We start from the raw sequence: 14,894 nt of genomic DNA on the forward strand, positions 1-14,894 counted from the left end.
TCCGACAGAGTTTTGCCTGGAACCACCACCGCCAGCACCACCACCAGCACCACCAGCACCACCTTGTCAGTCACCGCGGAGAGATACGCCCCTCCGCTCTCCTTCTGGGCCAATGACGGCTCCGCTTCTTGCATAGTAATGAGCTCGAGACCTCCCCGGGCCAATGGCGCTCCGGAAGCCGGCTGCGTTTTGCATGTACCTAAGCGATTTGCATAAGCCAGCGGCTGGGGGGCTCGGGAGCCCGAGCGTGCAACCCTAGAAGGGAAAAAAAAAAAAAAAAAAAAGGACGGGGAGGAGATCGAGTCGCGGCGGCCGGAGATCGAGCGAGGAGCCCGGGGTAGTTTGTGCGAGGGAGCCGGGCCGGGGGCGAGAGGGGCGAGGGGCCGGCATGGCTGAAGGCGGCAGCGCCCCGCAACCTTGAAGAGTCACCGCGACGCGAGGCCGGGGACCGGGAGAGAGAAGAGCGAGAGCGAACGAGCGAGCGAGCGAGCGAGCGATGGCACCGCGCAGCCCCCGCCGCTGCGCCCGGCCGGCCCGGCTGGCCTGAGCCGCGGGGAGCGAGGAGGCGCGCGGGCAGGAGCCGGGGCCGCTCCGGCGCTTCCATGGAGCAGCGGGAAGGGCGAGACTGCCGAGCGCCGCGTCCCTGCGCCGCCGCGGCGGCGGACTGCTGAGGGCGCCGAGCCCGCGCGTCGCCCGCCCCGAGAGCCGCGAGCGCGCCCAGCCCCCGCCCCGGTGGCGGGGGGCAGCGTCCGAGGGCAGCCGCGGCCGAGGCCGGCGCGGGAGGCGGCCGCAGCAATGCCGGGCCCGCTGCCGCTGCTCTGCTGCTTCCTCGCCTTGGGGCTGCGCGGCTCGGCCGAGCCCAGCGGCGCGGCGCCGCCTCTGTGCGCGGCGCCCTGCAGCTGCGACGGCGACCGTCGGGTGGACTGCTCCGGGAAGGGGCTGACGGCCGTCCCCGAGGGGCTCAGCGCCTTCACCCTAGCGCTGTGAGTGCGGGAGAGCCTGGGGCGCCGGGGACGCGGGGTGTGGAGGGGCTGCTTTGGGGTGCGGTGGTGGGGAGGGGGGAGGCGGAGCGAATGGCCAGTGCCCGTGCCACCGACTCGGGTACTCCGGAGGAGGAGGAGGAGGAGGAGGAGGAGGAGGAGGTGGGGGGGGGGGGGTTGCGTCTTGGTGCTTGGCACCCCCACGCCCGCGCGGCGGGCTTTCCAAACTTTTGCCACTCCGGTTCCGAGATACCTACCCCCCCCCCCCACCTCCCGCCAAGTGGCTTTTTCGTAGATTTATTTTTTGAGGGGGGTGGGTGGCACGATCCCCCTACCCCCGACAGCTCCCGAGTGTATCGGGGGCCTAGGAGGAGGAGGAGGAGGAGAGGGGTGGGGGTCTGGGAGGGCTTGCCCCTGGCAGCCTTCTCACCCGATCTAGCGCGCTCGCGCTGCCCCCCCCCCCCCCACGCCCCGGCTCAGCTGGCGAGAGGTTTGCAGTAGATAGGGGGGTGAGGGCGCCCAGAACTTGGCCCGAGTCTGCAGACCCAGGCACGTTTCGTAGGGAAGCACCTGGAACCTTCCGAGTTCCAGCTTGTGGGGTGAAAGAAACACCTGTACCTGAATCGGGGCACCGGGCCCGACACCCACCGTCTGGCCCTTTCCAGACAGGAGGCGTCCTGCCCCCTGGTCCAATTTCACTGAATTCAGCAACAAACGCCCAGGCTTCCGCAGGGTGCAGGGGAGCCAGGAGAAAAGCAAGGGGGTTGCGTGTGTGTGTGTGTGTGTGTGTGCATGCCAGGAGAAAAGCAAGGGGACTGTGTGGGTCTGTGTATGTGTGTGTGTATGTGTGTGTGTCTGTGTGTGTTTGTGTGTGTAGAGGAGTCAGGAGAAAAGCAGGAGGACTGTTTGTGTGTGTGTGTGTGTGTGTGAATTGCAGGTTTCTTGGTGAAAATAAAATACCCTTCTTACCCAACAAAACCGTTTTTAAAAAAAGGATTGCTGACCCGAAGTTCAGGATGTTGGAAGAAAATCTCAGAGTTGGAAAGCATATGCTCTGCCTTATGTGAAAAGTAGGCAGCAATTTTCTTCTGTACCTTAACCAGCGGAACTCTGCTTTTAAGGCGCCCCGGGCTGGGAAAGTCACCCAAATGTTTCTAATTTCCAAAATCTCCCTCTTCCTCTGGGAACCTAAGCACCTTGGGCAGTCTCTTCGAGAAAGAAGAGGAATCTGAAGTCAGTATTGGAGGTGGTGTTGGCACATGCTACCAATAGAGAAAGAATAGGGTGATTGACTGCTGGGGCTGGTGTATGCTCTTGTTCTGCCTTTTTGTGCTGTGTGGCCAGTTGAGTGATTAAATCAAGAGCAGTGAAAGAACAATTTGAGAGAGGTCCTTGGGTAAAGGGAATTTAAATTTTCCCTTTACCTTAGAGCTACTGAAAGGAACCTCTTAGAGAGATAGGTTTTATTATTTTTTTTGGTGGGGGGGGGGTGATGGTGTCACACCTAGCCATGTTCAGGGGTTGCTCTTGAACCTGCACTCAGGAATTACTGCTGGCAGTTGTTGGGAGCATAAGGGATGCTGGGGATCCAACCTGGGTTGGCCGCGTGCAAGGCAAATGCCCTACCCGCTGTAATATTGCTTGGTCCCTGGAAAGAGATAGTTTTAAAGGAGTAACAGGCCCCCGTGCAAAATTCCATTCCACGCAGGTCCGGACTGTCACTGTATTTTTAAATGGGTGGTAAGAGGTGTTCTTGCATTGGGTCGATGGGGTTTTATTAAGTGTGAGGCCTTTTGCCTTGGAACCTGTCCTCCTTCCTTTTCTAAACCTCCTCCCCCCCATCCCCATACGCCCCTCCCTCAGTCTAAAGTGTTAGTTATGTATCTGAACTCATTTTCCACCAATGTGGTGAAAATTCACTTCACCCTGAAAAATTAGCAAACTTTGCATTGGAGAGCAGTTTGCGTCCCAATGTATATTTAGTGGGAAAGTTTGAGGGGGAGTGGGAAGAATTGGGGGAGAAAAGAACTGGGTGGAAGAGATGAGGCTTTTTCCCCTCTCCGTGTCCTCCTGAAATTTTGAGGGAATTCACTTGAGGGGTGCTTTTAAAAAAACCACTTTAAACCTCTCCGTATTAGCAAAGCATGACTTTACTATTTTAACTAGCTGTTAAGAGCTTGTTTAGCAGATTCCTCAGTTTTAATGAATAGATTTACCCTCACAAGAAAAGGGCTGTTTTACATCAGTTCCTACAACCACAGAGAAATCATCACATTTAATGTTTTCAAAATTTATTTTTATGGGATGGAGGCGGGGTTGGGTCACATTCTGCAGTGCTTGGGGTTTACTTCTGGTTCTGTGCTCAGTGACCACTTCGGGTAGTCCTCGGGGTGCCAGGGATGGAACATGGGTCAGTCCCATGCAAGGCAAACACCCTACCTGCTGTACTATTTCTCTAGCCTAATAAGCACCTTTTTATGAGGACCCATTCCTTCCTCTGGTGCATCAGGCAAATTCTTTCCAATTCACTGTATATAGTGAATGCTATATTCTCAACTCGAAGTCTTAGAGCAGTTACTTGGCCTGGGAAACAGAAAAATAATAGGTCTTGGTCCTGGTTAGATAGCACAGACCAGTTGTACTGATTGAATGTCAGTGATGGTGGTGAGCGCATTGCTCTATTCTGTTTGTGTCCTGTAGATAGATGGATTGTACAATCTCATCATTTCTTCTTTCGTTACACATTTCATTTCACTCTCAAAGTATTTCTGGCTACCCTATCTAAGTGTATTTTGTGTTATTTGCATTTTGGAAACCAGCAGGTCCAGAGATTGTCTGAAATTGAGAGGGCAGTTGCAGGAGACCTGTGCAGAATTGTGACACATAGGACCCCGTGGGAGCCCCTGGAGCTTTCCCTCAGCATCTCTTCCATGTGGCTTTGTTAAACCTCACTTTAAATACTTTGTTAAACACCTAGGGTCTAGAGTCAGATGCCCCAAACTTAAGTTCACCTCTTCCTTATTTTTTGCTTGTTTTGGGGCCACAACTGGCTAGATTAAGGTCTTACTCCTATCTTGCACTCAGGGTTCATTCCTGGTGGGCTCAGAGGACCATATAGGGTACCGGGAATAGAACCTTGTCAGCCACGTGCAAGGCTCGCCTACCTGCTGTACTATCTCCCCTGCCTCCTTCACTGACTCCTTATTTCTGTAGCATGGGCATCTTCACTTCTTTAGTGTACATTAAATTACAAACACACAGCTAGAAGGTAAACAGCTGTGACTAGTTATTATCAGTGTTCTTTTATCCTCTCCTTCATCAATGGTGTGACACCTTCACTTCTGAAGGGTCTATGCATCCCATCGGAAACCCCAAACTTGTAGCTGGATTTTATTTTCCACCTGGCACCCACAGTGCCTGGTACATAGAGGAGGCTTTGAAAAGGTTGCAGGAATGAAGAAGGACTTCAGACTCAGACCCCACTGGCAGCAGGATTGGAGCTTGGGATTCAGACATTCCCACCCAGGATTGTCAGAATCAGCATTCTCAGCATTGAGTCTTTTGTCCAGATCTGAGAAGGCCCCAGAGAGAGGATATCTGTTTCTTCTCCTCGAGGCTCGTTTAAACTTGTTCGGTCTAACAGTGCCTATTTCCTGCTGAAAGCTGCTTTATCCGAGTCTGGGGGCAGAGGCAGACGTAATCCTCAGTATTGTTGCTCAGATCTCTGCATTCACACCACTTGCTGCATCTGTAGTTCTTAGCCCTGTATCACCATGCACTGACTTGTCACAGTTGACCCTGGGGTGTTTTAAAGGAAGCATTCTTACGAGCAATCATACTCAGTTTATATTATCAAAGGATTCAAAGTTTTTCCTGTGTTAATGGTACTAAAATCACTGTTACTGAGAGTTTTCTGTTGGTTTGTTTTTGGTTTTGGGGCCACGCCCTACAGTATTTCAGGGGTTAGTTCTGGCTCTGCACTCAGGAATCAGTCCTGGTGGTGTTTGTGTTTTGAAGGAGAAAGAAATGATATTGTAATGGTGGTGGGATGGCGATTGTGCAAGTATGCTGCGATTTTTGTTCATAGAGTTTGTGAACTGGGAGCCTTGAGCACAGATTTCCACATCCTATGTTATGTCTGGTGCAGTTTTTGGATTATAAAGACTGTTTTTGTGGAGATAGTGGTAGGTCTGAGTCCTTGATCCTAGACCTTGCATGCAATTGAGTAATTGTGTAGCTTTGGCCTTGGGGGGTGGTTGGGGGAGAGAGTGAGCAAGCAAGAGTGAATGGCGAAGGGGAGAAGGAGAGGAGAGGAGAGAGGAGAGCAAAGGAGAGAGAGAGGGAGAGGGAGAGGGAGAGGGGGAGAGAGAGAGAGAGAGAGAGAGAGAGAGAGAGAGAGAGAGAGAGAGAGAGAGAGAGAGAGAGAATGAACTTATGAATTTCCCTCTGGGGGCAAAATGAGCTCATTGGATTCAGTAGATTATTTTTAAGACTGCTTGTGAATCCCTAGAAGTTCTTTAATTTTGTCATCCTTATGCAGGTTTAAGATGGCAAGGTGGTAGCAATGTTAGGGTCATCTTACAGAAAGATCCCAGAAGCAGCAGAATACCGTTCTGTATCTGAAGTTGCACAAGCCTGGTTCTTACCACTGACTCGGAGGTGGAGTTCTTTGTGTTTAGAAGTGTGTGTTAGGAAATTTGCCATGGAGACTTGTTGCAGAATGCATGACTAGCTAAGGCGCTTTGCGAGGGGAGTTCTCCTCCTGCTTGTTTCCTGTGGGTATGGCTTAACACTTGGAAAATAAAATCACCCCGTTTCAGTAATTTGGATACTGTACAAAAAGTTACTCAACATCCTCACTTCCATATAATTACCCACAATCTCTCCAACCTTCACTGTGTGCTATCCCGGAAGCCAGCAGGTGACTGAGTTTTCTCCATAGAATTGATGGTTAAAGTTGACCTGAGGGGTTTTGAAGGGTTATTTTTTAAAAAAATAGGTTGTTGCTATTTCTCCTTTCAAAAACCTCACCTTGAATTCTACATCAGTTGTGTTTCCCCCGTCCTCCCACCCCCATTACTTCAAACACCTTTCTCTGCCTGTCCCTAGTCAGTAGCTAAATGTTTACACCATTTTTGATGATTTTTGAGATCTCTTAATTTCTGAATCATAATCTGTAAAATTTCCATTTAGTCTGTCTAGAGATGGCATACTATGACACACAAGTGCATTTTGTTCTAAACAAGGCAGTCTCTACTCATCTTTAAGTATAGATCCTTTCACCGACTCTTGAGTTCTGTTTAAATGCAAGAGAAGAAAGATCAGTCTGTAAGGAGTGCTGGTCTCCAGAAGTGTCAATAAATCATGAGTTGACCTTGAGTGAGTGACAAGGCACTGAATCCTTCAGAGCCTTAGTTTCTTGCCCTGTAAAGTCAGGTAGTAAACAACTCTTAGTGCCAAGGGTTATCTTTATGTTTAGTTGGACTTTTTTGTTTGTTTTGGTGCCATGCCCAGTGGTATTTAAGGTTTCCTCTTGGTTATGCACTCAGGGATCATTCTGGCAGGCTGGGGGACCATATGGGGTGCTGGGGATCAAACTCAGGCAGACCACATGCTAGGCAACTCCCCTACCTGTTGTAGTATATTTGCGGCCCGTAATTAGACATAAAATGCATTTCTTGGGCCTTGTGTGTTATGTTCAGTAAAATGTAGGTGTCTGCAAGATCAACCCCCCCATTTCATTGAATGGGAATCAACTGCTTCCCGAGGCAATGTGCTGCCAGTGGTCCCGGTGCCACCAGGAACTTGGTCTTGGAAGTAATCACTAGTGTTCTGTGATTCCAGCTAAACTGAATGCCAAGACAGTTATGGTATCACAAGCATTTAGTGTCCAGGCACTTGGCTCTGAAGGTTAGAATCCTAAGGTAACTCTTGACAGCTTAATCTTTCAGGGAAGATCAAAGTTGTATGCTAGTAGGTGGATTTAGGCAAGTTTAGGCATTTTCTTGGCCTCTGTCAGTCTATCTCTCAAATCCTTATTTTAGTCATCTTTATAATAGTGGAAATGACTGACAGCCCACAAGCCTGGTTTCTGGTCTCCTTGGCTAGGTGTATGTTTTCATTCTTTTTTTTTTCTTCTCAGTAAATAATAGATATTGAACTAGATGGTGGCTATGTCTAAGCTTTGAATTTCTCTAAATCTGTAGAATATTAATTAAGCAAGTAAATTGTAAGAACCATTTAGTGATTCATTGCAATTTTTCTAAAATTCACTTTTGTTTTTCTCTATTAAAAAGATACAAATTTCTGTGAAAGCACATTTTGTCGGTATACCTGGGTTAAAAGTTAAGTTCTACCACAGGTGATTTTTTTTTTTTTGCTATGAAACGTGCGATATAACTTAGAATGTTGTTGATAAGATAGCTCTTCACTTTTAATTTTTAAACAAGATCTCAAGGTTTTGGCATTACCAGTGTGTTACTCAGCTTGTTGCCTAGTGCAACCTTCAAGTTATTGGCAATGCTAAACGACTGTTTGTTTTCCCTAATATAAAAGAATATGGATCCTTCCCCCCCCCCCCCAACTTTGTTCAGTGAAGTGTGCTTTCTCAGAAGCTTCAGGGAGGATAATAATTTTAAATTATGTCAGTGAAGGAAAAAAAAAATCTAGGGCATTGAGCAGATCAGCCCTCTACAGAATGACTAATTTTTCTGCCTTCCGTGACTTTTCTTTTGTGTCTTTAAGCCTGGTAGACCGGGTAGCAGCTCTAGCATTGCTATTGTTTGAGGTTGGGTGAGGTTCAAAATGGAGTGTAGGAATCAGTCTTAGCATGAAACACCTCATGATTTCCAGAGTTCATATCCATTTAACAACCTTACCACTTTATAAAGGCCTTAGCAATTAGTACTCAGATACCCCTGTTAGAAATTACCTTGTAATTATGTGGTAGTGCACTCTGGATTCACCCACCAAAGGCAAATCTTTGTTCATAAATTGTTGTATACGGCTGGCACTATTTTTCACCCAGTTCTTAAAGTGAAACTGGGATATTCTGAAATAATCGATGTCATGACAGGCAAATTAAAACTCTCAATGTTTGGGTTAGTGGTTGGTCGTCTCTGAGGTCTGTTCAAATGGGGTAGAGAGACAGGACAGAGGGAAGGTACTTGCCTTGCGTGTGGCCAACCCTGTTTAAATCCTGGCACCACAAACATTCTCCTGAGCCCACCCAGAGTGATTCCTAAGCGCAGGGCAGGAGTAAGCCCCAGGAACAGCCAGGTGTGGCTCAAAAACCCAAAGGATAAAAAAAGGATATTTTGATAGCTGCTTAGGGCACTAATCAGATTCCCCTTCCCGTCTTTGGTGAATAAATCTACAGCAAGATTAGTCATTATGTGTGTCTCATTTTAGATGCAAGTGGTTGAGGTTTAGTACTACCCTTGGAATGATTTAAGCCTAACGAATGATATTTTTAAATGTATATTTGTAATTCTCCAACTTTTGGCCCTCAGAGGTCTTACGGGGAAAACATTGGCTCCCTTCCCCCATCCCCCTGAGGCAACATGTTGGTTCATAAGAATATAAGAATCTCCTTGTAAGGAAATGTAAACCGTAGATATTTTGGGAGGCAGCTGGGCCAAGACAGAATATACATTTAGGTCCTCAGACTGGTCTGTTGTTCGTGCTCGTGACAAAACATGTGTGGAGGAGGCATATTTAATATATAACAAGATATCTGGTGACCCATTAGCCTTCATTTAATTTGTAGTTAAGTATTCTAACTCAAGATAATTCAGAAGTTCTTTTAGCTAGTTGTTTCTCTCTCTCTCTCTCTCTCTCTCTCTCTCTCTTTCTCTGGTGGAATGTTGCTTTTTATTGTACCAAGTTTTAAGGATAAGCTTGACAATTAAAAGAATAAAAAATATGTACCCTGAAAACAAAATATTTTTGATATTTGAATCAGTTTAGAAAAATCATGAATTTGATTTTCTGAAATATAAGATATAATATTTCATATAATGCATAATATATTTTATATAAGATATAATCATATATTTATGATTTTTATTTAGTGGAACTTTTTGCCTCCTAAGAAGAGGGATGTGGTTGCATATTTGGCAAGAAGGTGAACCTTTACCTGGACACTGTACAAAGCAGGGCACAGAAATGTTGCTGGGATTGCTTCAGTCTGCCTTCACTGTTTCCCTGAGGCTGTGAGGTGTTTGCATGCAGCTCGGAGACTAAACCACTTCTGACTATAAACCACTAAGTAACTTCCCTGAAGAGCTGGGTTAGGACCGTTTTCCTGGAAATGTAGGTTCATGTTCTTACTTTCGTCACACTACTGGTGCTGAAGGTATTGCAACCTTCCAAACCTGCCAAGGGCCAGTCTTTTCTCAGGAATGCAGGGACTGGAGTAGAGTTGGTAATATGCTCCTTCCGTCCTTCCGTCCACACCTTCCATTTTCCTAAGGGGTAAGCTGGATGACCTGAGAAGAGAAGGGTGTGCCTCAGGAGATTTTCTCTGGAGAAGAGAGGCCCGTGGTTTCCACTCTGTTCAAGACTGTCATTCTCCCTGCGTGTCATGTATCTCACTGTTGCTTTCTTGCAGGTGAATTCTCTAGAGAAGAAAAGCACACTGTCCCCTGGATAACTTTCATTGTAGAAAGTCTTTTCCGCAGTCTATTGAACTCATTTTGGTAGTGGGAAGCAAATAACATCAGCTAACCTGGGGATTTCTTTCCTTTCCTTTTTTTTTTTCCCCATTTAGGAGCCATATGTAGCTGTGCTTAGGCTAGCTCTATGCTTAGAAGCCACTCCTGGTGATGCTCCAAGTAGTATGTGTTGTGAGGGAGTGAACTGAGGTCAGTTGCATGCAAGGCACATGTCTTATCTCCTGTTCCCAGGAGCCCTAACCCAGCTTTTTATGTCACTAGTCTCCCATCATCTTATAGGCATATTTTTATGAACAAGCCTTCAAAAACTTCCAGTTTTTTTTTTTTTAAAGAACTTTACTCAGGGAATCAAGATCCCTGAGTTCAAGTTCTTAAATCGGAGCTTTTGGCCTGCCACTTAACCCCTTTGGACAAAGGCTTTGAAATTCTATGTAATGTAGTCACAGGATGACCTGATTTGTTGCCATTTGTTTTGGGGAGCGATTAAAAAGCTGTATGTGTGTGTTATCACTTTGTGGTTTAAAATCCGATTCCCATTTTGCGCTCTCTCTCTCTCTCTCTCTCTCTCTCTCTCTCTCTCTCTCTCTCCCTCTCCCTTTTTCCTCTCTCCCTCTCTTCCTGACTTCCACCCAGTCCCCTTTAATGTGTATTAAGTTCAAAGGCTGTGTGGTCACCTCAGGTGAACCCCTATGCACATGGGGTGGGGGGGAATCCTAATCACCTAGCAGACTTTTCATTTAAAAAACACCATAATGGTCCTGGTAGAAGAAGAGTAGCACACATGTTTGTTTGCTTTTAAGCAAGATAACTTCTCATAGGTGATGCTACCCCACTTCTCAAGAAAGCTGCTGATAGGTCATCATGGTTTCTCTGAAGTGAGAACTCAAGGGAGATTGTATGTTCTTGCCTTGTTCTCTGATTCTTCCTTGCTTCCCTGATTTGGCTGGTTTATTATGAAGATAATGTCCTAATAGGGGGACCCAGTGTTTCTCCTCATATAAATGGGCGCATGATCTCACTCAGTATCTGAGTGATTTTGAGATATGAGTCCAAATTTTAGAACACCAAGGATTTTTTATTACAGGATGCTCATAGAAAACCCTGGAAAACCTCACTTCTGCGTCAAGACCTTGGAACGATAAGAATGCTATCCAACACTGCTAATTCTTTGGGAACACTCATACTGAGAAATGCCCGCTCTTTTTTCACAAATCTCTTTTCACATTAGGAATGAATAAGAAAACTTATTAAAAATGGACAATTTAGCTATGTTCCTATTATCTTTGTATCAGTGAGATATCATTAAGAAATGTCCATGTTGTGAGAAGTTTTCTTATGAAAACCTTGAACTTATTTTTGATCACCAGACACTTGTATTGGAAAATGTACTCCCTTTTCACATGTGAGACTAATGCTTGTGTTTTGTGGCTAAAGAGAAACTTATTATCTTAAAAAGTAATTTTAGAGCCAAAATTTTTTCCTTAAAAGCTTCCATATTTTCTGGAAAGTTTTATGTCATTCTTCTTAAGCATACTTCGATCTTTCTCAGAAACGTGAAATATTTTTGACTCAGACTTGATTTGAAAATGAGTTATAGAGCCAGGATGGTAGCTAACCTATACAACAGTGCTCACAACCTGTTAGATTGTTTGAGTGTTATAAATACAGTTCTGTTTTCTGTCTGGGGTCGCTATCTTAAAAAAAAAATGTTTGAGATGTTTTTCCCATTACCAACTTGACATCTGCCTGATTACACATGAATAGGTTGACCCAGTCCCTCAGCAGGTCGACTACCATGGCCTCCTTTGTTTTCAATAGCCATGTCACTGACAAAGAAAACATATGGAATCTTTCATTCCTCTACCAACGGTCTGGAGCTGCCAGGGCATGCAACAGTAGGGTTCGTACCTTCATAGTAGGTTGGCAAGTTTGTGTGTTACCTGCGGGTTCATACTGCTTGTATTCGAACTGTGTTTGCTCAAATTCCCATCAGAGTCTCTGGAAAAGGAAAACTTGCATAACTGATGTACAGTGATTTAAGTTTATGTGACCTGTTTCCGCAGTGGACTTGGCTAATAAGTCATCAATTTCAGTTTTGCCAAAGGGAATCTACATATAGGATACTGAGATGTGATTCTCCAAGGTTTGATATGTGTGTGTGTGGGGGGGGGTATGCGATGGATCTACATATTATCAATGAGGATGTTTAGTTCCCAGTGAACACCCCTGGAGGACTGTCACATTGATCTCTTATCAGTCTACAGAAAGAGATGAATTGATGTTTCTCAGGCTAGCTAGGCAATCTCTAAAGATTTTTTTCTTTTGTATTTTTTTTTGAGGGGTGGTGGGGAGAGAGGCCATGCCTGGCCCTGCATTCAGCGATCACTCCTGAGGGTGCCTTAGGGAGCCATATGTGGTACTGGATTGAACCCAGAATGTCCACGTGCAAGGCAAGCACCCTACTCACTTTACTGTAGCTCAGCGCTGAGCCTGTACAGATTTCTGATGTATAGTACCAGCCTTCTACCTGGGGCTTGGTTTCAGTTTAGTTAGCATTCATGACTGCTTTGTGGCACCTGAATTCGGTATGACGATACGTGAGCAGGTGCGGCAGCTGAGAGCTAAGAACCTGGAAGGGAGGTGGAATCTATCCCATTGCTGTCTGCTTCAGATCTGTGTTTAAAAAGAATTTGTTTTTGGCACCTTCCTGGCTGGGGTGGTATTCCAGGAGAGAGAGGGGGTGGGCAGGGTGGGGGGAACTTTAGCTAGTTGACAGCCAGAGATGAGTAGATTCATGACTTTGGCAGATGAGTAAATGGCATGCATTTCATCAGAGTCCTCTCCAACTCTAAAAGTTAGCCCAGCTTGAATTTTCAGTTTTGTTGCATTTTAGGTATCAGCGCTGATTTGGGACAGAAGTGGATGATTTACCTAAAAGGAAGCGCATTCCTCCTTTGTTCCAGTCATAGCCAGATATTTCTATTTATATGTCCTTCTCATCTAGAAGACAATATGTGAAGGTTCTTGATATCATTTACTGGACATCAACTGTAAAACAGTGAACTAATAAAACTGATTATCTTCCTTCCTTCCCTCCCCTCCTTCCTTCCTTGCCTTGTTTTTTTGGGCCATAACAAGGGGGACTAATTCTGTTTCTGTGCTTGAGTGTCATTCCCTGTGGTGCAGAGCCTGGGGTTGATCCTGGGCCTTTTTATATTTTCTTATAAGAATTATTTCTTTGGGGCCAGGAATGTGACTAGGTGGTAGGGCACATGCTTAGGGTATGTGAGGCTTTAATTCCCTGCTCCATTTTAGCACTGTCTTCTTGTTGTTCATCGATTTGCTCGAGAGGGCCCAGTAATGTCTCCACTGTGAGACTTGTTGTTACTGTGTTTGGCATATCGAATACGTCACGGGCAGCTTACACACAAAAAGATAAAGGTGTTTTTGCACTTTTTAAAAATTTTAATAGTGTTCCTTAACACTTATTGGCCCATGAAAGGTTACTTTTTTTTTCTTTGGCTTTTTGGGTCACACCTGGCGATGCACAGGGGTTACTCCTGGCTCTGTACTCAGGAATTACTCCTGGCGGTGCTCAGGGGACCATATGGGATGCTGGGATTCGAATCCGGGTCAGCCGTGTGCAAGGCAAATGCCCTACCTACTGTGCTATCACTCCAGCCCCAAGATTACATTTTTTAAAGGTTAGGTTTTATGTTTATTAACAAATGAGTCTATGTGAGATCTTCCTCCTTCTTTCAGCTTTCATACCCCAAAATAACTTGCTTAATCTTATATGTTCCATCTTCCTTGATTACTGAACTCATCTTCATAACTATGAATTCATAGAGAAAGTTTCGTCAAGCTTGTCGGTTTGTTTTTTGTTTTCGGGGTTACACTTGACCGTTCCCAGGGCTTACACCTGGCTGTGCTCTCCGAATCACTCCTGGTGGGGCTCAGGTGAACTGATGGGGTACTAGGGATTGAAACAGGGTCTGCTGCATGCAGGCCTCTACCCTGTCACTTTGTTTCTTTCCACTGTCAATTTCTTAAACAGTTAAACCTTTCCTTCACTTTCTCAAGCCCTACTCACTCCCTAGCTACTGATGATCTCTTTCTTATCGTGTTTCTCTTAATTTATATTGTTTTTATTATTTTGCACTCACCAAAATGTCATATAAATGGAATGAAACAAAATGTACTCATTTTTTTTTGGGGGGGCAGGTGGTGAGGGCATACTTGGCAGACTCGGGGGACTATATGGGATACTCAGGGTTTACTCCTGGCTCTGAACTCAGGGATCACTCTAAGTGGGACTCGGTACCATATAGGATGCTGGGGATCAAACCTAGATCGGACATATGCAAGGCAAGCATCTTAGCCCCTGTACTATGGCTCTGGCTCCAGATGTTTGTACATTGAAAAAGAGAATTCAGGGATGCAGCTTAGTGGTGGAGTAGGTGCTATGTGTGTGTGAAGTCCTGGGTTAGATCCTTGGCACCACAAAGCAAAACAATAAGAAAAGAGAGAAAGAATTCCAAGCTTTCCTGCTGGAGCGATAGCACAGCGGGTAGGGCGTTCGCCTTACAAGCGGCCAACATGGCCGACCCGAGTTCGATTCCTCCGCCCCTCTCGGAGAGCCCGGCAAGCTACCGAGAGTATTCGATATGCCAGACACAGTAACAACAAAGTCTCCAATGGAGACGTTACTGGGCCCGCTCGAGCAAATCGACGATCAACGGGAGGGGGCCCTCTCAAGGTTTCAGGTAGAGTTGGTCACAATATGGAACCTTCGTTTATAGTGAAAAGGTGCTGAGTTAGCCGTGTACAACTAGTTGCAAAGTCTGAGTCAGAAAAATGAAAATTTGGTGAGAAATTGCTGGGACTACCTATTAGCCTGTTTCGTGTGTTAGCTATAATTGCTACTGAAACTTGGGCATGGTTCCTGTTTTATAGCCCAAGCAAACTGAGAGTGGGAGGGGTTAGGTGACTTGTTTCAGTGTCCCAGCTAGTGGGTGGTAGTTGGTTTGCCAAGCTTGGGTGGTGTTGTGTGTTTAAGTGTGCCCATCCCAGACTGTGCTTGGATAGTTGATAGAGTTTATCAGAAGAGGAACAGGTAAAATGCAAAACAAAATGGTGGGAAGTTGCAGGTTATTACAAGTGAGAAAAAAAATTACAACTGAAAAGAGAACATGTGCGGAATGTTTTTGAATCTACACGACAACATATGTCCAGTAGT

The 14,894-nt window shown here is 45.8% G+C and overlaps 1 protein-coding gene across 1 annotated transcript in view; it reads left to right on the forward strand.

Annotated features, from left to right (window-relative positions):
• The first annotated feature begins 699 nt into the window (after nucleotides 1-699).
• LGR4 (leucine rich repeat containing G protein-coupled receptor 4) overlaps nucleotides 700-14,894 on the forward strand; it is a 118,484-nt gene continuing 104,289 nt past the window's right edge. The window contains exon 1 of the mRNA XM_056136361.1: nucleotides 700-983. Within this exon, the coding sequence (XP_055992336.1) occupies nucleotides 796-983 (188 nt within the window). The 5' untranslated portion in view covers nucleotides 700-795. The remainder of the gene's footprint in view (nucleotides 984-14,894) is intronic.

The sequence above is a fragment of the Sorex fumeus genome, unplaced genomic scaffold (genome assembly GCF_029834395.1).
Source record: "Sorex fumeus unplaced genomic scaffold, SorFum_2.1 ptg000007l, whole genome shotgun sequence".
Classification (NCBI taxonomy): domain Eukaryota; kingdom Metazoa; phylum Chordata; class Mammalia; order Eulipotyphla; family Soricidae; genus Sorex; species Sorex fumeus.